Source organism: Odontesthes bonariensis, chromosome 3 (genome assembly GCF_027942865.1).
Source record: "Odontesthes bonariensis isolate fOdoBon6 chromosome 3, fOdoBon6.hap1, whole genome shotgun sequence".
Taxonomy (NCBI): domain Eukaryota; kingdom Metazoa; phylum Chordata; class Actinopteri; order Atheriniformes; family Atherinopsidae; genus Odontesthes; species Odontesthes bonariensis.
In genome coordinates this window covers 30,645,591-30,669,191 of record NC_134508.1, presented here as the reverse complement: position 1 = coordinate 30,669,191, position 23,601 = coordinate 30,645,591, and the positions used below count along the sequence as shown (strand labels likewise).

Genomic DNA, 23,601 nt, shown 5'->3' with positions numbered 1-23,601 from the left:
TCTGAAACTCCAGAAGACTCAGGTGGAGGCCTCAACAATCACCTGGATTAATGACTACCTGACAAACAGACCACAGTTTGTCAGACTGAAGAATTGTGTGTCTAACCAGGTGATCGGCAGCACAGGAGCACCACAGGGGACTGTACTCTCACCATTCCTTTTCACTCTGTACACTTCAGACTTCCAGTACAAGTCAGACTCCTGTCTTCTACAGAAATATTCAGATGACTCTGCAGTTGTCGGGTGTATCAGAGATGGACAAGAAGCTGAGTACAGAGAGCTGGTGGACCGCTTTGTGGCATGGTGTGGGAACAATCATCTCATCTTGAATGTTAACAAAACAAAGGAGATGATTGTAGATTTCAGGAGAAACAGTGTCAGATCAAACCCTGTTTCCATCATGGGAGAAGAAGTGGAGGTGGTTGAGGAATATAAATACCTTGGTGTTCATCTGGACAACAGACTGGACTGGAGACACAACAGTGAAGCCATCTACAAGAAAGGACAGAGCAGACTGTACTTCTTGAGGAAGCTAAGGTCCTTCAAGGTTTGCAACAAGATGTTGCAGATCTTCTACAAGTCTGTTGTTGAGAGCGTCATTTCCTCTTGCGTCATCTGTTGGGGCAGCAGCATCAGAACCAGGGACCTAAAAAGACTCAACAACCTGATAAGGAAGGCTGGTTCTGTTCTGGGGACGACTGTGGAGACAATAATGCAAAGAAGGATTTTGCATAAAATCAAGAGAATAATGGACAACCCTGAACATCCTCTCCATGAGACTGTTATCGGAAAACAGAGTCTCTTCAGTCAAAGGCTTCTTCAGTTTGGATGCAAAACGGACCGCTACAGGAAATCATTCCTGCCCACAGCCATCAGCATCTATAATAACTCCTTGATTTAATTGAGCTACATCAACATTTAATTTCCCTCTGGGATAAATAAAGTATTTTTGAATTGAATTGAATTGAATTACTATGAGGAACATTCAGGGCCAGATTATTAAATTACGCGCAAAGGCAGATGTGCGCACTCTTCGTCAGTTTTATAAAGCGGCGTGTAAGTATATTTCTCTTCTAAACTTCGAAAAAAATTGAGTTACTAAAAGCACGTGAGCAAACCTGATTTCCATTCCATTGTATAGCAAATTATAGATGCAGATACGCTCCTGATTTGTCATTAAGGCATCCTTTACACCACAACTAAATAACCATGGTAATACCAGCAACGTTAAAGAAGAAACACACGTTTGCCGTTTATAAAACTGACACACTCTTCAAAGAAGATAAGAAAAAGAAATTCGGTTAATTTGATGATATCCGTTCTGTTACCACGATCATTGGAAACCAGTGGTCAAAAGTCACATCAGCGCGCACATCAGCTCTACGGCGGAGGCTCGATGACGCACAGCCTGTAAGGTTGGAGTTAATCAGGAGGGGGACTCTGATTTATTATATTTACAGTTCTGTTAAACAGCCGCGTCAAAGCCTATGAGACAACCTTGGGATAGAAATCAGAATTATCTCTAGATGTTCATTTCTTCTTTAAAGTAGGTCTATATTTTTGTAAATATAGCCAATGTGAAAATTGAGAATCAAACTCAGAAGAAAAAAAAAGTTTAATAATAATCGTTATCAATCTCCGTTTCCACCTCACGTAGGCTATAGGTCACATTGCTATAAAAACTTGTGTACATGGTCGGAAGAATGCATTTGGTGCACACACTCACCGTCAAAGGCTACTTCAGCCCTATTTTGACATGAAGTGCTTCGACAGATGTCCTTAGCTACTGTTTACCAGATAAGTTCAACTGGAACCCAAGTTTACACTCGTCCCTTCTGAAGTGACACCAGTAGTGTTGTAATGAGAGAATGTGACCACAAGGTGGCGGCAGAGGCCTGCTTATCACCCTGTGACTTTATACTCTAACCGCGGCCGCAGTATGAAACAACTGAACATACAAAAACGGGGTCAGTCTGCTTGTCATCAAATGAAAGTTACATCACAGCTGATCCAACCATTGTTGCTATAATTTTACATGAACACAGCATTGTGTTTTATTCGTGCATCAGCATTGTGTGGCATACTGTCATTTATTGATTTATAGGTCTCTATAAATCTATATCTGCACCACAAAATAGTAAGTTGCTTTTTTCTTAAATTCCATTTCATACATTTTTTTCTTCCTTTTTTAAAAAAAATCTTTGTTTTGTTCATTTATTTTACACACAGCCTTGCTTTGACTTAATGTGACCTGGTGATATTAGGAGTATTAGACTGTTTTTAAATCATGGCAAAATGTCTACCTAAGTGTTGGAGGTACAGATTGTTTCAGGAAACGCAAACAGTCCATACAGCTAGACTTTAGCTATTAAGTCCTGATCATTTGATATATCTTGGACTCAAATTAATCATCTCAAGAAACATCAATTACACGGTAAGTTGTTTCCGTTATTGTGTCTTAGTGCTTCTTATTATGCTTAATGCTGGAGATGTCAGTGCTCGACTATAGGCCTTTGCTTTATGGCAGGTGTGGGGCTGCGGATCAGATAGGTGTACGATTCTTTTCTCTGGACAAGATTTGTAGGCTACATTCTCAACCACATTGCAAAACTCTTTGATGTGTTAATTAGTTTAAGCTGAAGTTTTGGGGAGATCAGATAACAGGAGCCATTTTCGGCCTCAAAAAGCTTCAGTGGCTTTTGAAAGCAGATTCTTTTGGTCAGCCTGGGGCGATGGGGGAGGAATTACCTCATCTTGAAATTTCCCCACGTCGCCTTTTCACCTTTAAACTAAGCAAAACAAAACAAAATAAGCTTAGCCTATTTTCTTTCTTTTTTTCTCAAATCATCGATTGCATTATCATGGAATGACCTGTAACTGCGTAAAGGTGCAATCATGTGAGTCATGCAGCCTATTCTGTTCATCATTTATAAGAAATCCTGTTTATTCATCCGCACTCTTCTTTTCTCTCAACACACTTCAAAGTGCGTGTGGTTTTACACAGAACTGAAAAGGCTCGTCCTCGCAGAGGTGCTGGATTCGATTTGTTTTGTCCCTCTCAGGTGTATCGCACCGGACGGCGCACGCGCACTGCGCAGTCGTCAGGTGAAGTCTGCAATGTAAAACTCGCATGGTTTCACTCATTCGCTGCGCCTCAGTGGAAGTGCTGCGACTGGAGCCTTTCAGATGTCTGTGCTGGAGAGGATAGACTGGAGGGTGAGTTGGCTCGCGTGCTTTCTTCATACGGCTGAGTTCATTCAAACAAACCTGCTTCATGTTTGTCGCCTTCGCTGCTGAGGCTATGGTTGTTTTATTTCTCTCCACCACGGTCACCTGTTTGCAGTCGCGTAGCGCCGTGGGAGCTGTTGAATAAGCCGCGGTTCATGTCAGGAAGGCCAACACTTCCAAATCTCCGGAACTTTCAGGAATATAATTTGAAGCTTTTGAGTTATAAAGCGGCAGAGCTGATTAGCTATTAATGAAATTGAAAAGTAAGTTGTGTGACCTGCCCCACCAGTAACGTAATGACTGTATGTAGGCCAGTTTTGCTCAATATTGTACAGGCCTATTTATCTTATTGTATTGTTTTTATTCAACCTTTGAAATATATATAAAAGGAGATAGACTGATTACTGCTGTGATAAACGAAAACATGCTCTATATTGGGGCATGTTTAGCCTGTATAACCTAACATTGAGCCAACCTTACTCTGACCTTCTTTGGTGCAGACCATGAATCCAACTTTAACGCAGGCTTTTAGGTTGTTCTCCTTCGATATTTATGTATTTGACACTGTATTAGCCTCTGTTTAGCAAACTATTTGACGAATCACCAAGCTGATCGCTCTCTCCTTGACTTGTGTGAGTTTTTTTTTTTCTTGAGATCCATTTAATCTTTACACCTGACATCAGCTGAGTCTGTCGTCACTGCAGCCGACTGTCATTAAAATGACAAGCTGTGCGTTAGGACTGTTCAAAACGTTACAGTCAGGCCAAGCGTAACTAACTTTCTTTCGGCCTGCTCCATCGCAGGATGATATTTAATCATCACCCACTTCACTTCTGCTCCGCATCACAACAGGACGAGGACCAACACGCAGGGAAAGATAATCCGCAGCCCGTCCACATCCTCTGGTTCCCATGCGCAGCCGATCATCACAGCTTGGCTGGATGAACGCCACAGACTGTTATCCTAAAAAGACAAAAGTCTGCTCATTATAAGCTTATAGATTCAAATCTAACGTTTGTTTGACATCAGATGATACAAAACTAATTAGTAAATTGCTCACCGTGCTTGGTGAAAGGAACTGGTTCCAAATAGAAAAGAGTTCAGCACCAACACAGATACATAAATCATCAAAAAAAACAAAAACATATTCTGTTTGATTTGGCTTCTTCTTCTTTTTTTTTTTTTTGTTTTTTTTTTGGGGGGGATTTGATTAATATGAGAGCTTCAAAGAAACCTTGTTTTGGACGTTGTAAATCTTCACCAAAATGTAAATGAAGTTAGGCCTACGACAGAGTTGTTTGTTGAGATTCTTTGAGCTTTAGAGGTTTTTGAGAGAGTCGTGCTGCTAAGCCCTCCGGCTTATTGCGGTTTGAAGCAAGCACTTAACCACTACTGTGAAACGCCAACATTAAGATGTCATTGGCTTTCTTGAATTCCTAAAATGCAGTTAAACTAGAGGCTTGCATTATCTTGATTAAAAAGTATTAAAAATAATTAAACCCCCTCCATCAGCTGGTCAGCGCCAAAACACACAATATTTTCTGTAGTCCTTATCAAACGAATACCCCCACTGGTAATACTAACAATAATAATAATAATAATAATAGTAATAATAAAGCCACATTTTTAAAGAATAAAAACGATTTTTTTTAAATTAACCTGAATAAAACAATAAACGCTTGTGTTTTATGGTAGAATATTATTAAAAATCACTGTGACTGGATGTATTAAACAGAGCCCCTGAAGCTTCCATGAACTTATAGCAACCTGTAAAAAAATAGAAATAAAAACCAAAGAAATAAATAAATAGAAACTAGATTTTTTTTGTTGTTGTTGCATTCAGCGACAACTTTAACGAGCTGTTCCCGTAATTCCCGTTTTCTAACAGTAACCACCGATTACGGCTCACAAACAGCACAACCCTGAGACGGAACCGCAGTAAAAAAAAAAAAAAAAAAAAAAAAAACAAACCATGGAGTTTGACGAGATAAAACTAAATGTTGTAAAACTAATTAGTTTGGTGGTGAGAGGCTTTTCTCTCACCGTGGCACGAGAAAGGGAGACTTGTATGACTCTCCACAGACAAAGATGCCGTACAGACGGACAGAATTCCTATTGGAGCTTCGTCCCGCCAATCAGCAATATTTTCATTTTTCCTGTCAGTGACATCCTCGCGCAGGGTGACGCCCACTCCGCGTGGCTGTGCAGATATAGTACAGTGATCTTTTTTTTTTTGGACCAATAAGACTGAACATCGCTGTTATGTCCATAAGAGGGAGTCAAGTTTCTTATGCGGCAGTTTCGCCCACTTTCACAGCACAACTCCAGAGCGCATTGACCGGAGAGGGGGGGGACACTGCTTGAAAACGATCATATTCTCTCGCAGTACCTGTGGAAACTCGTAGGCTGTCTGTTGTGGGATAGACAGCCAGTCGATCGGCCAGTTTGCCCTTCAGCCCTCACCTCCCAACTTTGTCTCCTCGCTGCAGCTGAAGAACAAGCGGGTTCATGATCACCAGGAGCCTCCTCATTTTGTCACTCCTGGATTAACTCAAGGCGACGTTTCTTCTTTTTCTATTCCTCCCTTTCGCACCGGAGAAACTTTTTTTTTTTTTTTTTTTACCTTCCTCAGGCAGAATGTTGTGGAAATTAGCAGACAACGTAAAATATGAGGACGACTGTGAGGTGAGTTTCGGTTAGATAAACGGGGAGTAGAGTGGCATCGAAGAAGAAAAGTTTGCTTTTTAAGAAAACAGGAATGACTCTGCCTTGCCGAGGCAAGAAATGAAGGGAAGAGACAACAAAACTCCTTAAAACAGTCACCATGTGGGTATATGTGCTGTGAGGGAAAAAAAGAAAAAGAAAAGTCAAACAAAAATGTTTAGCCTAAGTTTGAATTTTACTACAGGATTAAAGGAGAAACAATTTTTTTTTAAATATTAATAATAATTATAGGAACAAAATATCATGATAAATCATATATCTAAATATGATAAATGACAGTCTTATGAAGCAAAAAAAAAAAAAAATCACAATTCATTTATCATTAATGGGGCCAAATGAACGTTTTAAACTGACTTTAAAAAGGAGGGGGAAAAAAACCACAGTCTAAATTGTCTCTCTTCTAATCCAATAATTTTTGCTGGACATCATTTTACCAAATACCTCCCGCTAAATCCCCTTGAGCAACAAATGCCACCACCTGCATACCTCTTAGCTGACTTTTCTCTTTCGTCCTGCAGGAAAGGCACGATGGCAACACCAATGGGAACCCGCGGCTGCCTCACCTGCCAGCGGTCAGTCAGCACCTCTACAGCCCGTCGCCTACCCTCTCACACCCGCCCAGTTCGGACTTCCAGCCCCCGTACTTTCCGCCTCCCTACCAGCCTATCTCCTACCCGCAGTCCAGTGACCCTTACTCGCACCTCGGTGACCCTTTTAACATTAACTCCATACACCAGTCGCCGTCGTCGAACCAACAGCAGCCTTGGCCCGGCCGGCAGGGCCAGGAGGGACTCGGAGCTCACGGGAGGAGCGGACTGGCGAGTCAGATCTTGGGCCTGGAGGGAGGTTCGTCCGGGGTGAGGAGGGAAGGTTTCCGCCGGCCGGAGCTGCTACCGTCACACGTGCATAGCCTGGACACGTCGGCTCTTGGAGACAATATGGGGATGCCTGACATGGGCCACGGATTAGACGACGTTCAAGTGAGTCAATGTGACGTTTAAAATGACTTCAACTACACTTTAAGGGCAGATGTAGCTGAATCAGTGAGATACCATTTTTACAGCTTTAGGAAAATATTAAAAAGCAACATTGAAAAGGCACTTGATCGTTTATGATATTGAAAATAACTAAAACTCACTGGACTACTGAATTCTTATTTAACATCTGGTGGACATTTACGATGGGTTCTGTTTCCATCTATTCAATTTGACCATACATTAGATTATTTTATGCCACGCATGTTCTTGTTTATTCATTTTTATTTTTCAAGGAACAGAAGAAAGCTACTGAAGACAGTTGTTGATATGTGCTAAACTGAGTTTGTTCTTTTGTGTTTCGTTGCACATTTATTTAACACCTACTTTTTTTTCTTTTTTTGTCAGCATATAGATGACCACAGTATTATTATGGCAGATCAGACAGTCATCAAAAAAGGTGAGTTTTGCGATGTTTATGACTGTTAGAAAAAGAGGGAAAAAAATAAAGAAAACCAGCGCCAGTTCTGTTAGAAAATGCTGCCTGGGCTACATGTGCTTTGAACAGCCAAAGATGCAGTAATTACTAACAGGAACTGGAAATTTACTGCAAAGATTCTTTCTTTTTTTTTTTCAGTCTCTACATACTTGGAAATGTCATACTTTCAGTGGCATGTCAGGGCACTCAGTGTGAGAGCAAAGCATTGGAGGAGTCTACTGTTTGTACTCACACTGCACACAATGATAATCCTCATATAGCCACAAGATGCACTTATCTAAGCACGATGTGATCCTTCGCCTTTTCTGTTGGTGAAGGTGCTTGAATGGATGCCCAGTGGGAAAGAACTGATCCCCTTTCAAATTCGACTGGCTGTAGCTGACATGACAGGAAAATTGAGCAATCTCACAGCCCCAGTGTTGACTGCAAGAGAAGAGGAAAGCTTTGGATCATCTTTAGGCTGGCTAAGCTTGCAATTGCAGCTCTTTTCTGTTCACGTTAACAGGAAATAATGAGTTGATCTCAAAGCTGTGTTTGGCTCTGTATAACCAGATTTTGGTGGGTGTGGTATTAGGCTTGCATGTGAAGGATAGTTTTGTAATTTGTTGAGACACGAATTGTTGTGAAGGTGAAACGTATTCCTATGTTGTTTTGTCATCAGGGCTCCGTTTCACAGACACTGAGTAAAAGTTTAACCTGCATAAATTTCAGATTTATTTGAAATAGATAGATAGATAGATAGATAGATAGATAGAAAGATATATATTTTGCATCAGTGAATATTAGCCCACTAGTAAAACCTGTAGCAATGTTATCAATGTTAATTACAAAGAGAAAGCTATTTGCACGGTATACTAATGTAACTAGATTGCGGAAATCATTGGTGGCTCATTACATTGTTCCCATGCTCAAGGGCACGCTATGGGAAATCTACGTTTTCCTCTTGTAAACAATGGCATGTCATTCCCAGCCATGTGCTCTAAAGGAGAATTAAAGCACTCATGTGACTCTGTGATTTCTGTCTCAGTATTAGGACTTCGAGGTGGCAGGAACCTTGATCGCTTACAGAGGACTTATTATCAGGGGGGCATTCTTGCTGGTGAGGATGAAGATAGCTGTGTTTTGTATTGTAGTGTTCTGTATTGTTTTTTGTTTGTCCGATGACTGTCAGTGAATTTTGTGGTTGATGGAAAAAAAAAAAACTGTAAACTGTAATTCATTCCAACTTTCGTTCATTTACCATGACATCATCCAGTTTAGATTAGCCGGACTCAGTGAGACCAAATCATTTACAGAGTTCAGGTGTGTATATGTGTGGCTTAGATGAGGGGCAGTTTGTATGTGCATACCTGTTTGTGGACGGTGTTTGCAATGAGGGCTGACCATCAGGCATCCAATGTTTCGAAAACCCCATGAAATTTCAAAAGGTCCCAGAAGTTGTTTTTCATAAACGCACCTCCAGCAGACACTGGTTTCCTCGGTCGTGCAAAGCTGCACACACACTCTTTCTTGTGATTACAAGCATAAAAGCACATGTTGCCGCTTCTCAGTAAGGATTATGAAGATTAGAGCTTATGTACATTCACTGAAAAAAGTGCATAAACATTCACTGTGGTTCCACAACAATTGATTCATTCTTCTGTTTTGCTGTATTTTGATTTTAAGCCAACAGTTGTTTTTTTTCCCCCTTTTCCTTCCAGGCCCTGTCACACTACCCAAGGGCAATGCGCTGGGCCTTCCCTTCCAGAAAGAGTCCCTGTTGGGCATGGTATCAAATCCCACAGAGGTGTTCTGCTCTGTACCAGGCCGTCTTTCCCTGCTGAGCTCCACATCCAAGTACAAGGTTACCGTGGCGGAAGTCCAGAGACGTTTGTCACCCCCAGAGTGCCTCAACGCATCGCTCCTAGGAGGTGTTTTACGCAGGTCAGGCCTCAGACTCATTCAACATGACAGCTTGGCTGGATTTAAGGGTATTCTCCCCTCTTCCCTGTAGTTTGTAAAACATAACACAGAAACACAGCAGTTCTGATGCGCATTCATATTGATAATTTCTTTTATTTCTGTTATCTGCAAGCTGTTAATAAGATTATTAAAATGTCTTAGATATGAATGATAATTAAACTGTGGCATTGTAGCCGTAGCAATATGTGGACTGAAGCTCAGCAGCCCGTGGAGAAAACTTTTAAAATCACAGCTTGGCTTGTTCTGGGTCATGATTTTTTTAATTTATTTAGTCTTTTTTTTTGTGTGGTCTGCAATTTTGCTTCAGTGCCTCCTTTGAGGACTTGTCACATCAACCCTGTTAATACAGATCTGAAGACTGTGTTTGTGTATGTATATATATGTTTGTCCGGGTTTGCAACGTCCGTAGGTTTATCTGTGTCAGAACAGTTGACCTTATGGCGCATATGTTCGTGTGGCAGTCTGTTGAGGGACTGGGAGGTTTCAATTTGTACTTACCACCCCTGACCGAAGCGTTTTGTACTTGGAGTGCATGTTCGCCACTTCCCATGTGCCTTTGTTAATGCTGACATGCACACATGCACCCACTTACACAAACACAGTCATTTTTAAGTAGGTCACATAGCAATGGGAGGGGGTTCGTTAGTAGAGGGAACGGGGGAGAGATCGGGGTGGGGGTACTCAGACACGCGGGCCGCCCTAAAGATGCTCCGTCTCTCACCCACCACGCAGAGGGAGAGTTTGCTCGCCAGTCATGCAAAAAATTAATCGACCACAGCAAGTGAGAAGTTAAAGAGCTTCTGCAAATGCATGTACGAGTGATCTCAGTTGTGTTTATGTTTTTTAGGTCAAGAGAGAGGTTTGTGTGTCATTAGTTTGTAATCATTAAGTGCTGAGGGAGACTTTATGCAGGAGGGAGTCTAAGGCCTTCTCTGACAGGACAGTTTGTACCGTATTTCTAATATTCACATTAATTAAATAACATGAATTTATTTAGTTTATTCCTTTTCATTTATGAGTTAAATTCTTTTAAAGTGAAAGTTATGAAAAAAAATCTCTATGATAAATGAAGATAGAAGCAAATACCATATCATTGTATTAATTGTCTTGTGAGACCTTTCTACAAACCTCAACTCTGTGTGTGAAAACTTGTACTTTGGGATGATATGCGGTCGACTTCACGACTGTGGACTCAATCAATGTTTTGGTCTTGTCTCACAGAGCCAAGTCAAAGAATGGAGGTCGTTCACTGAGAGAAAAGCTGGACAAAATTGGACTTAACCTGCCTGCCGGAAGAAGAAAGGCAGCCAACGTCACTCTACTTACCTCACTAGTTGAAGGTATGGAATATCACTCAGTAGCATGTATTAACTTTACAGCTATAATTGCTGATGCACTGACTGGAATGCTGTTCAAATAGTGCGAGAATGTGGAAGAATCAGTCTTATGATTGAAGCGTGTGTCCTTTAAGTACACTTCATCTTAAAACACTGTCCAAACTTCACTCATAAAGTTTTTATGGTTTGAGAAACTTTTTTGACTTGCCAGACAGAAGCAGCACATTCGTTGACCTTTTGTTCCCTTTATTATTATTTACGAGAATAAGAGCAGCTGAACGGGTATTTCAGTACAATGTCTTTTTCTTGAGCCTTCGCAAAAGACTTAAAGGACTAGAACCGCACTCAAACCCCATTTTGTTTTTCTAAAAACAGTGATGCGGATTTACATCAAACATTGATAGTTACTCTTTTTCTCACTCCTCACCTCTCCGCCAAGTCTAATGAAATACTGCATGGGATTTATTTGTGTAATCATGCAAACATCAAATGTAGCTGAAAACATGCCTGTGCTTTTCCTCCTCCTTTGAAGAGTAATAATTTCCAACTCAATATTTGGTTTTTCCATAAGAGCAGACGAACCAATAGGATATTTACTATTATCTCTTTTTCCTTTTAAGTGAGTGTATGAAAGTTTTTCATGCTGTTTGCATTATCGCAGCTTAAGTGCAACCAGGTAAAGTTGGGCTTAAAGCCACAAATTTACATAATATTTGTTCCGTTAAATCTCTGTGTCATGTATAAATATCCATTAGCCTCATGAACCCACTTTTAGTTATCCAGGTTCCCTTTTTCCTTTGAGCTTTACTCAGGATGATTATGACACCCATGGTCTTTACTTAACCAGGCAGTGATGCTTCGTTGTGATCGCAGAATCACTTTCATCCCATCTACATGCCGCCGACTGAATCAGAATGTTTTTTCCTCTCTTGCTCCCTACAAGCCTAATACTATTCTAATCTTTGTTATAAATGCGCTAATTGTTCTGTGCAAGACAATAACTAGAGGCCTTTGTTATTTAGAGACCTTCAAAACTGAATTTTGTCCTGTTATCTTGTGCTCAGCTCGCCAGGAGGCCCAACTGACCTTAAAGCTTGTACATTGCTGCCTGCATCCTAAAGTGATCTGTATGTCTATCAATAAGTGGAGCTGTAGGTGCCTTGGGCACGCTCTGTCTGCATTTATCCACAATAGCCTATGATTACCATGCAGGTCAAACTAAACTCAGAAATGAAATATATTCATCTCATTTGCTCATTTTCTCCTAAGCAAGAAGACTTAGCACAACTGATTATTCTCCAGTTTAACAGCTTCCCATCTAGTGGCTTGTTACTGTACATAAGGTTAAAAGTGGAATTAAATAATTTTTGCTGAGCTTGATAGTTTTCCATTTCTGCTTTTGTGGTTCACATTTGGAGGTTGAGTGGCACAACAATTCAGAGTTTGGATTATTCTGGTCCTGTTTCTGTGTGGGACATACTTTTTTTTTTTAGTCGTCTCATTATTTAGACTTTTAACAGCCCTAAACTTAACCAGGCAGTTACTGACTTGCAATATTTTTCTTTGGCTCTTCATGCTGCACTCGTTGGCCATTCCAAGTTTAGGCTCAACATGGAACAACAGCAACATGGAATGGTATAGAAAAACATGGTTTATTTTGTGGTCATGAAAATCAAGTGCTTATCAATTCCCTGAGCACAGAGCCGAAGAGTTGGTGTTGTTACCACTGCCTGGGCCGGGGCGTAATACCCTGCTCATTGTGGTGGTAGCAAGGACAAACTTATTGCTTTGGACATGTGTTTATAACATATGAGGTGCTTCCCTCATATAAATAGATAGATAGATAGATAGATAGATAGATAGATAGATACTTTATTAATCCCAAGGGAAATTCAAAGTGGTGTTGAGAAGTTGCGCTCCTTTAACATATTTCTACTAGACCAAGATAAACTTCCAGGTGTGTCAAAAAACATGTAATTTGGTGGTAGATGAGAATTTCTTCTTCCTATTCTTCTTCTTCCTATTCTTCTTCTTCCTATTCTTCTTCTTCTTCTTCTTCTTCTTCTTGTTTTTATTGTTGTTGTTGATTATGTCATGCTTCTCGCTGAGACTGAAAATGTTTTGGATTTTCTGTTTTTCTCTTACATCTAGTTTTTTTTCTTTGTCTCTTAGGTGAAGCTGTTCATTTAGCAAGAGACTTTGGTTACGTCTGTGAGACTGAGTTCCCTGCAAAGGCAATAGCTGAATACCTGGGCAGGCCACATGTTGAGCGCAATGAGATTAACTCTCGCAAAAACATGCTCCTTGCTGCCAAGTAAGTATCTCGACGTTATGGTTCGTGTCTAATTTGCATGTATTTATACAAATGAATGAAAGTGAGATGTTGCAAGTTGCCATCTGTTCTCATTTTGGTTTTCTGCCGTCAGGCAAATTTGCAAGGAGTTCACAGACCTGCTCACTCAGGACCGGTCACCTTTGGGAAACTCGAGGCCTGGGCCAATTTTGGAGCCTGGAATCCAGGGCTGCCTGACTCACTTCAGCCTCATCACTCACGGCTTCGGCTCTCCAGCCATCTGTGCCGCAATGACCTCGCTTCAGAACTACCTGAATGAGGCGCTCAAACAAGTGGACAAGATGTACCTGAGCTCTGGTAGCGACACCCAGGGATCCTCAGATAGTGGGAGCAAGTCTGCCGACAAAATGGAAAAGCACAGGAAATGAGCGCTCAAAAAGGATAATCCCTATGAACCTCAGAGTCCCTGAGTCCAATAATCTTGCTGCCCCGTCTTCCCTTTTTTGGACCTTTTTTAAATAAAATTGATATTTAGTATTGTAATTTTAAGAAATGAATTTGTGCGTGCGTGTGTATGTGTGCTCACACTGTAAATTTATATTTCTAAAAAGTTGTGGATTTTTAACAGCTGCAAATTAGGCAGTGTTGGCTCCTAATTGTGAATGCTGTGGACTGGTCTTCATGGGAGCCTGTATTGTGAAATATTAACAAACACTGACCACTATGCAGTTCATTCCATTTGCCAGTGGACTGATGCTACAAACATCGGACTTTTGCTTTGTTGACAAAAAAGAGGGAAAAAAACAGTGCATTCTGTTGTTTTTTCTCTGTCTCTCTCTCAAGAGGACATCATTTCAAGATGAGTTGCTGTGGCTGTGAATTCCTCTCAGCTTTCCCCCCATCCTCCTCTGTCTGGAGGCAAATCCACTGATTTCCTGTGTCTCAATGGACCTGCAAAGGACAATTTTTATATGTGTATGCAAGAGAGAAGAAAGTACACTTCATTTTCTGTATTTTTTTGTGCTTGATTTGTACATCCACTTCAGAATGGCTCCAGTGTTGTTGTGATTTGTTCATGGGAGATGTTTTGAGTATTGTGTTGGACGATTGTTTTTCAGGTTGCGCTATGAAACCAGAGACTTTAAAATTGCTATCATAAAAGCCTCCGCAGTGTTTGTGTGGATTACAGGCAAAGCCATGCTTTCATTGTTAGTCTGTCTTTTAAACATGGCAGTGGGAATATAGCATTTTTATGATATAGGTATTCACGATCCCTCGTATTCAAAACCTCAAGGTAACACCAGTAGCATACCAGCACACTCAATCCTGTCCAAATGTTTGCATGTTGTGAGGATGTGTGTAAATGTACATATTTCTTTCTTTTAAATGCTTTTCATTAGACATTAAATTCCAAACATAGAATTTTATCCAGTGTCTTGTCCTGGATGTAAATATTTTCTAATTTATGTTGTAATTTAATGGGCTTGTGTAAATAATGGTATCATTCTGGTATATGGTTTAACTTTCAGTGATGATGTCTTAAACTTTTATAAATGGGTTAGTGTTTTTTTTATCAAGTAGAGGTTAGGAATTGGGCATGATTTTCTCTTTTGAAAACATGTTAAAAACGTGTTTTAAAGTTCCGGGAAAAATACAAATAAAAATAAGAGCCTCAGGCTGATCCGATGTGTGAGTGCTGTCACCGAGGCCACACAAACACACATTTTATTTTTGTTTTGTTTTTCTATAGCCTCATTTTTCAGCAATATTTCACAGAGGATGGTTAAGTCATGTGTTAGGAGATTTTCCCTATTAATAGACAGCAAAGAAAACCCCCAGCCAAACTAATAAGAACAGTAGTCATCATTATGTGCTCTCACTTAGCTTCACAAATAGGCCGTGTGGCTCGGTGAAGGCACAGACCTCTAAAGTACATCATGTGATGAAGAAAGATGTGCAGCAGAGAGCAGGAAAAAGGCTTGTTTATGTTTGAACTTGGAAAACAGTTGACATTTGCTGAGTGGGATGGTGCACAACGGTAATTTCTCTCAGCTTCCTTTTTCAGGGGCAGGTGGTGCTCCCTTATCAGCCTCCATTTCTAATGGTGTTTAAAGTAAGAGCATAACTCCTTATAATTGTAAATTTGATCATAATGATCAAAATAAATGTAAATATTTCTTACAGATCCAACAAGATAAGACTGCTGATGTGTGTTGCTGATGGTGTAACATGGCATGACCTATGACTTAAAGCCATTTAGGCATGCTCCACAAGAGTTACTCGTTTGTGTCAGGATGTTGCCAACTGAGCAACTCAAGGGTATCTGATGACATTCCATCCACAAATATCATGTTTATGAAAACCAAAAAGCTCCAAATGCTATTTTTTCAATATTTTGAGGCACTTATCAAGTATTGGTAATCTTTGCCTGAACTACAGTACTGATAGATGTCTTGTGAAATTCCTATAGTAGCTGATGCTCTCTCTCTTATCTTTATCTTTATCTTTATCTCTTATCGTTCAAAACTATAGGTTTATCACTGCAGATGGCAATTCTTTTGATGTTGGTGAGAGCAAACTGTGAGTGGAAGTTATATGTGGTGCAAGGTTGGCTAATCATCACCTGCCCAGCCAGTCCTTGCTGATTCATGTGGACTGTCTGATTATGTGTTTCAGCAGCTTAATAAGCGTCTGGGTATTAGTGACATCAAACCAGAGCAGATTGAAACCCATTACTGAATTAAAACCAAACACAGTTTTAAGTAAAACAGCTGCAGCAGTTTCATTTCGAGTAATTTATCATATCATCTCTTTTTATATGTTCTACATTAGCAATAAGTACTGCTTTGGAGGTCAGTAGGTGAAACCAGCATTTTACAGAGACCAAGCTACAGGATAGAGAGGCAACAGCAGCAGATACCTTGCATTTAAACAAGTATCAGCCTCTCCCCTCAGAACCTGTCTAACCAGACCTGTCAACCTGAACTGGTGGCTCACTGCTTTCACAGCAGTTGGCTTTAACGGCCTTCAGTTACTCGTGTTAGCTTGTATGCATAGCCCTGAAAGAACAGATAATTGCAGGGGGAGGAGAGATATATGTGAATCCTCTTCTTTTGAAATCCGATGACTCTCTGATGACTGGCTGAACACGGTTGTGGCGACACTTCCCTGTGACAGAGGATTTGATTGATGACTATTCACTCGGTTCCTTCTTCTATCTGTCCATGTTGTCACTCAGTCACATCACAGGGTTTTTGTTTTGGCAGACACACAAGTCCCATTCACTTTCATCCTCTTTTGCAGTTAATTATCACTGAGCAAGCTTGCAGAGTTCTGGCTGGTGAGATGAGTGGCAGAGGTGTGTAATTAACGGTTGTGGTATTATGAGCCGTGCCACTAGAAAACTGTCAGACTGTAGCGCACCATGTGTCATTCTTTAATGTGTGTTTTCCTAAACTTTGGCAACATGGTAACTGGTCAAACACATTAGTCTAAACCTGGAGACAGTGTGAGTAATTCACCTATGACACACCTAATGTAGCTGAGAAATGGAGGCAAGCGTAGACTTGTTGAACTTACTCACTACCTACAGATCTTCCTCTTCTTTTATGGAAAGAAGGAATCTTGGATACTCTTTTTAATTGGAGATATAGTCTCCAATTAAAAAAAGACATGCTGATGTTATCTTTACGTCTCATTAGGATGCCCAGGGCAAGTTGTCGACTCCAGATTCACTGAACTGTAGTTGTAGTTCAGGCCAGCTCTGACTGCATGACCTTTTCATATAGGTCATGGCATCACATGACTAAGCTGAGGGGAAATAGAAAAATTATCCCAAAATGAAAACAAACTTGATATTTGATCTATTTTGTTTTAATCTCAAGTGTGGATCTTTGTTTCTGTTCTTCTATTTTAAATTGCTTTCAAAATAAGAGCTTAGGGTGACTTTTCTCTCATTAGCTCTATAAAAAGAGATTTAAAGAGAAAGTTAGTTTCATACAATAATGTGAACATTGTATCCACTTTTACACATGGCCTGACCATTGTGAACAAAAATTTGCTCAAAATGTTCCCAGATACTCAGTATGTAACTTTCACCCTTTTCCATTAAGTCAACCACTTCCCATCAGCAAATGTCTTTGAAATCTGTTGTACATTAAGGCTTGTTTGCAGTCAGACTAATCGCTTGCTTGCAGTTCCCAACCACTGAAACCACTTTATGAGTTAAACCATAGGCTTAACATCCCATGTCATAAACGACAAGTCAGACGGATGACAGTAGTGGATTCTCATATGTAAATCAAAAGTTGAATTCAAGTTGCTTCCAACTTTGTAAAGACAGGAAGTAGATTAGATTTTTTAAAAGTCAGTGTTTTGGTCTTTATAATCACGTACGGGCGTCTGGATAAGATCAAGTTACAAAGAGATACATGAATAATGAAAAAGGCAAGAATGAAGAGAGGATAGCAACATTACTGGTGCAAACAAAATAAAGGTTTTAATACTTACTGCACTGAAGCTTGCTATTAGTATAGCTATTAAAGTACTGTGAAATGAGTTAAGATTATTCTTTGGAAGACTTTGGAATTTTGAATGAAAAACTTTTCTGAACCTAAGAATTCTGAGTGAAGAGGTGCCCTGATCTCACAGTAAGAATGTGAATATCAGTTCAGAAAAAGTAGTTATAGTAGCTTGAATGATATTTGTGACCATATGCTTGCCATACACAAAATGTTCCTGTGCATCATCACTTCAAAGAATTGTTGTGTTCTTGTCTGTTTTTATAAACATTTAAACTGTCTGTGTGCATAGTAACAGTTTTGTACATTGCCATTCACATTGAAACAGTACTTATTTGATGGTCCCCTTAGGAACAAAAAGCCTTACAGGATTTGGGGAAGATTAGGAATTTTTAATTTTTTTTAATTTATTTTTTGTTATCTTTGTATTGATACTTTGTATCAATATATACAGGTTTTTATCTAGGCCGTCAGGTGTTGTTAACTTAAAACATGTAACGTAATGCAGAGAAATTGATAATGACAATTTTTTTGACAAGGGAGAAACGAACTAACATTACATTGATAATCAAATACAAGAAATGGGAGCAACATGATTAATTTCTTAAATGCATTTGCTGTACTCGGTTACATGTTGTGCTGAAGTTCTTGGTTTCATGACTCCGTGGTATTAAACCCTCACTTGAGTTAGAGTTTGATCAGTTGGTATTTAACCACTGTGTGGTATGTAACAACAATCACAAAGCTTGGAAAATTTGATTGTGCGAGGAGGATACTATCCACCGTACAAACAGCATCTTCATTAAGAAAAATGACTGCTGTGGTATTCAAAAAGCTGTTTCATTATCCAATGATTATTCACAGCTTTTATTTTTAATACAGATGGTCTTATGAGGGAAATAGGGTTAAAACAATCTTAAATGGAAAATCCTCCTCATTGTAGTTTCACAAGCCTCTCAGACCAGTAATTACTGCCTTTTCAAAAGTAGCTTTGTACATTGCTTAAAAATACATATGGGGGCAGTGTATGAAAACAGTAATAATAACTGCTAAGCTGTCTGTAGTGTTGATAGTGTTGCACCAATAAAGCTGAAAATAACAGAACTCTTTTAGCCACATAATCCGTGGAATCATTTCATGACATTAGACTATTCATTGGATTTGGAGTTGTTACTTTTCTTGGTGTTTGTGTGTGTGAAGCTTGGGGGTGGGGATGGGGATGTACGTGAGGGGAACGTGGTTCAATAATGAGAGCATTAAGAAACTATGGCAGGGGGTGAGCTGAGTGTGTGTGTGTGTGTGTGTGTGAGTGTGTGTGTGTGTGCATGTATGCATTTGTGTTTGTGTTTTAGGTTGGGGGTGTGGTTGGGGGGGAGGGGTTACAGCCTAATCCCTGAGGAAAATATGGAAGAAATTAATCTAAATTACAAGGATGAAGCTAGTCTGGAGTCTGGGTCTGGAAGGGCTCCAGAGGGAAGGAAAGGAGGGTGAGAGGGGGGTTGAGGAGTAACAGCCATTACCCCTGTCCTTTTCTGTATTTTAGTTGCCGCTTTCCTTTTTTTTCCCCCTTATCCTGTGGGAACGAGGTGGCCTGTCTTCCTTCCTCTTTGGCTTGCCACCCAGACACCCCTCCTTCACTTGCTCATGCATAGTGTTTTTATCAATTACACAGCATTGTAGCCACTGCCGGTGTGGACAGTATTGTTGAGACCCCACAATCCCTGCTCTTCTCCCAGGGCTCTCTTCTCACTGACAACAGATGTCTTGGTTTCTCAGGGAACATGCGTCTCTTTGCTGGACCCTGGCAACTTTGGCTACAAAATCAAGACCAAATTTTTCCCAAACCACTACGTCTTAGTACTCTGAGCTAACTGAAAGAGGATTAGCTGTAGATGAGGCTTTGATATTCTCTAACAAGCACAGAGTCCACCACTAGGAAAAGCCTTGAGTTCTTCCTTATTTATTCTGACACAAAAACAGATAAATTACACAGGATGGTTGCTGCTGCAGCTCATCTAATGTAAAGCATCTGGCATCTCCCCCTCTGATCAAATGCACAAGTAAGTCTTGTTCACCTAGGTCTGAGTGCAGTAATGAGAACAAGCTGTTCTGACAACAAATAGGCCTGTAAACACAGAATTTACTGTACTTTACTCATGGTGCTCTTTACCCGTTTACCTGAATAAAAATTCATGGGGTAGGAAAACAAGATGTTGCATGCCTCATTGGTTACTCAGGTTTTTTTCATCCCAAAAAGTTTTTGTGGATCAACAGAAAACAGTTAGGGCTTGAATGTCAGTTGTTTTGCCGCTCATTGTTGTTGCTGTTAATGGGATTATGGTTTAGCGGGGATTATTGATCTGTCTGTGTGTCAGGGTTTTTGAGTTTTTCATCATCTTTGGCCCACACATGGCTGATTCCCAAGGCCAATAAACTGAATCTGTGTGTGCTTGGCTGAAAATGAGGATAATGTAACAGTAATAATTGAATCCCATTCATGAAACATGAAAGAGAGAATCTCAGAAACCACCTGCTACCATTACAGTGTTCTTTAAACAAGAGGATGGCTTGTCTGGACTATGCTGAAGGGTGTTCCACGAAAGTAACAAAGCCAGGCTGTATCAGGAAAGCCTCGCTTAAACTAACCATCTCCCAATTAAGCCTCAAGTCGTTCCACGAAGACATTTTAGCTGCATCTCAGCGAGGCTCATCCAAGCGAGGCTTACATAGCCTGGCTAAGAAGCCCTGGCGAGTGGATGGTGGAAAAACAGAGATGGCAGAAAAGGAGAGCAAGACAAGAGCTATTATTTCTTCGGCAGCTGAACAAATAATGCTGATGGAGCTGTATGAGGATTTTAAAAGTGTCATCACCAGAAATGGTAACACAGCTGTGATCAATAAAGCGAGGGAAACGGCATGGCAAACAACTGCAGACAGACTAAATGCGTAAGTTTCATGCCATTGTCAATTGTTACACGTTTATTTCACTGTCCTCATGTATTTATGCTCTCCTCTTGGTGTTATAATGTGTTTACATAAAGCATGCTGAATTGTCTCTGTATGAGATGTACAGCACACACATACTGGCCCTGCTCAGTTTATTAATAACCCAATAATCGACACGCATCATCATACTTTGTGACTATATTATCGTGAGTGTGTGACCCACATATTATTTTTTCACTGTTACATCTCAACAGGAGCAATCTTAACAGCCAAAAGCGTACCTGGCAGCAGGAGAAAACAAAGTACAGGAACATATTTCAGAGTGGTAAGTAGCCAAACCAAACTGAAAATAAAAAAGATCAAGCTAGAGATTATGAATCTGGAGTGGCATGTTAGTATAAATTCAGATAAAGGAGAATTTTGTGGTGTGAACTGTATTTAATTCTGTTTTCTCTCCACAGCTTGAGAAACATGTAATGATTAAACAATTCAACACAACTTGAACTCAAACTTGTCATTATTGTACGGTTCATGCAAAGTGTTAGAAATTTATTTATGCATTTATATTCACAGTGGGGTGCCATGACCTAAATGTGTGGAAAGTTATAAATCATCTCTGTCCATTTAGCCTTCTTACAGTTGCTCTAACTCAAACTGCTACTGTGTCAATGATAAATTATGAAAAGAAGTTCTAACTCAAAGGTCACAACAATAAGGATCAATCGAAATATGTGTCCCTGTACAGGTCCCTCACTGTGTCAGGAGAAACTGAGTCCTTTCAGGCACTGGAACCTGCAGGGACTCAAGGAAGAAAAAACCTAAGCCTAAAAAGTTGTCCACAAGACAAAATGTATAAAATATGAAGTATACTATTAATTTAAGATGGCTCTGTTGGAAGTCAGCCATGGTGCCTGAAAACTTTAAGTAATGAACCTGTTTTTAATTTGGCCAAAGGTGATTTCTATCCGTGCCCTTGTTTTAGCATGTGCATGGTGGAATGCCCTCTCCGCCCTTGTTCCTGGATCAGGATATGGCGTGAGGAGGTACGGCCAGCATGCATAGCCTCTGTCCCCAGCAGGACACCATTGAACTCTCCTGCAGATTAAGAGAAATGTTGAATGGATATACATATGTTAAGACTTGGCAATTTGATGCAATATGTGCCTTTTATGGCTATCTATAATAAAGTATGACGAACACTTTAAATTCCTTAAAGGGATAGTTCGTCTCTTTTGACATGAAGCTGTATGACATCCCATATTAGCAATATAATTTATTAAATTTGACTTACCCCCTGCTGCGTCCTGTGAGCCGAGGTCCAGCCTCGTTTTGGCGTTGACGAAGGTAGTCCGGCTAGTTGGCTGGGGTTTAAAAAATTAAGCGTCTTGCTTCTCAAAACAATATGCGTTCCAAAGAGTAACACATTTTCATCACAAAATCGTTCATCCAGAAAAAGTCAGACCTCACAATAGCTTGGTGCTATTTTCTCTCTACCTTCGTATCACTGCGGGCTGTGTAGACCGAGCAGACCGAAGTGCAGACTGAGCAGTCCCCTGCTTCCGAGCAGTAAACACCGTAACAGGTGTGGGTGTCGGCAGGTGGCTGCATGCATTGATATGAAGGGAGGCAAAAATAGCACCAAGCGATTGTGAGGTCTGACTTTTTCTGGATGAAATCTCTTTATTCATTTCAAACGATTCAATAGGCATTTGTTGAATGAAAAAATTATTTTGTCTTTGTATCTTGAAAACTAATCTTGTTTTTATTTTTTTAATGCTAGGAGTGCAAGTCTTTGTTGAAGCCGAGACAGATTATATAAGACAGAAACCATTTTCCTTCTATCAAATGATGAAAATACTGACTGAACCATAACAAAATAAATCCTTAGTATTCCTAATTTTTGTTTTCTTCACTTTTTATATTTTTCTTCTCATGGTGTCATGCACTTTCTGTGCAAATTATGTGGAACTTCTTAGAAGAGCAATCACAAGACCCAATGAGACAACACCTTTTGTTGAATGCATATATGACATCAGACGGGGCAGTCTGATAACTTAAAATCTGACTCTTGCAAAGAGGGATTTTATCAACGTGGTGCTGGTCATATGAAGTGAACTGTTAGATTTGTTGAATTGTTTATCACGGTCATGTGACAGTGTTTTTTGTTTTCCACCTTCAAAGAAATAGTCCACTATTTTCTAGTGGTTTAGTATAAATTTCAATGTGGCATATTATACATTTTCAAAACTATACTTTCTGTGGCTTTGTATACTCTTCTGCAATGTGTGTGTGTTTTTTAATCAATCGGCAAACCTATCATTTCTCCTTAAAAGAAATAAAATTGGTTGTTATCGGCCACTGGTTACAACATCGCCAAATATAATCATCATCAGTCTGACTGGACATGCGGAGCCTACATATGTCAGTCACCGCGGTTACATCCAGTTGAATTGAGCCACGAGCCATGAATTGACACAAAATCTTAATGCGCTGATATTTCAATCACAATTTCTGACATATTTAGCCATCTGACAAAAAGAAGCAGAAAATATGTGAAAAGCAGCTTTATTTGGAATTTGGCTGTATTAAAGAACACTTAAACTTGATGGAACTTTGGAGCATGAGTGCAGAATCTTGGCCCATTTGAGTAAAGATGAGCTGCAGGAGTAATTTTGTCCCCCAATGACATTCTTTGTGTGAGTTGGCTTGGTTTTGGGAAATTTGATCTTCTACAATTTTTGTCGGATTAACACGTTTACGTTCACTTTAAAATTCCGGTTTTGGTCGAACTTACAAAAGAATTCATAAACATGCTTAGTATTTTGACCTGATATCGCTTTATAAAGTTTTTAAAGTCAGTGCCAGGTGATCATTTACATACACAAAGAGAGAAAAAACCCCAGAAGCATTCAGTTCGAGTTGTGTGAAAGAACAGCTGTCAGTTATTCGCCATAGTAATTACTTGTTCACTGACTAGTTGCTGACTATTTCTGGTGCTTTGTTGAAGAAAACTATAACAGATGCAAACAAGAATGATGAAAGCAGTGAAAACGGAAGAAAAGAGAAAAACCGAAAACTGTAAAACCAAATATTAAACCAAAATGAGCTGAAACATGCT

General features: G+C 39.9%; 1 protein-coding gene across 2 annotated transcripts; it reads left to right on the top strand.

Annotated features, from left to right (window-relative positions):
- Nucleotides 1-5,509: 5,509 nt before the first annotated feature.
- Nucleotides 5,510-15,787, top strand: tfap2c (transcription factor AP-2 gamma (activating enhancer binding protein 2 gamma)). 2 transcript variants are annotated; one of them, XM_075461522.1, is made up of 8 exons: nt 5,510-5,913; nt 6,471-6,932; nt 7,335-7,386; nt 8,453-8,524; nt 9,126-9,348; nt 10,609-10,727; nt 12,897-13,038; nt 13,151-15,787. In XM_075461522.1, exons 1-8 carry the CDS (start codon nt 5,866-5,868, stop codon nt 13,443-13,445), a joined length of 1,413 nt encoding a protein of 470 aa, XP_075317637.1. In that variant the 5' UTR covers nt 5,510-5,865; the 3' UTR covers nt 13,446-15,787. The 2 variants fall into 2 exon arrangements, with proteins under 2 accessions (XP_075317637.1, XP_075317638.1); XM_075461523.1 differs by lacking the exon at nt 8,453-8,524 and having other exon boundaries at nt 5,511-5,913; nt 13,151-15,785.
- The last annotated feature ends 7,814 nt before the right edge of the window (nt 15,788-23,601 follow it).

Bases quoted from the DNA above. Each gene is read 5' to 3' on its own strand.
- tfap2c (XM_075461522.1), top strand. From the start codon at position 5,866: ATGTTGTGGAAATTAGCAGACAACGTAAAATATGAGGACGACTGTGAG. The intron at 6,933-7,334 runs GTGAGTCAATGT...TTTTTTTGTCAG, and splicing joins ACGGATTAGACGACGTTCAA to CATATAGATGACCACAGTAT. The intron at 13,039-13,150 runs GTAAGTATCTCG...TTCTGCCGTCAG, and splicing joins AACATGCTCCTTGCTGCCAA to GCAAATTTGCAAGGAGTTCA.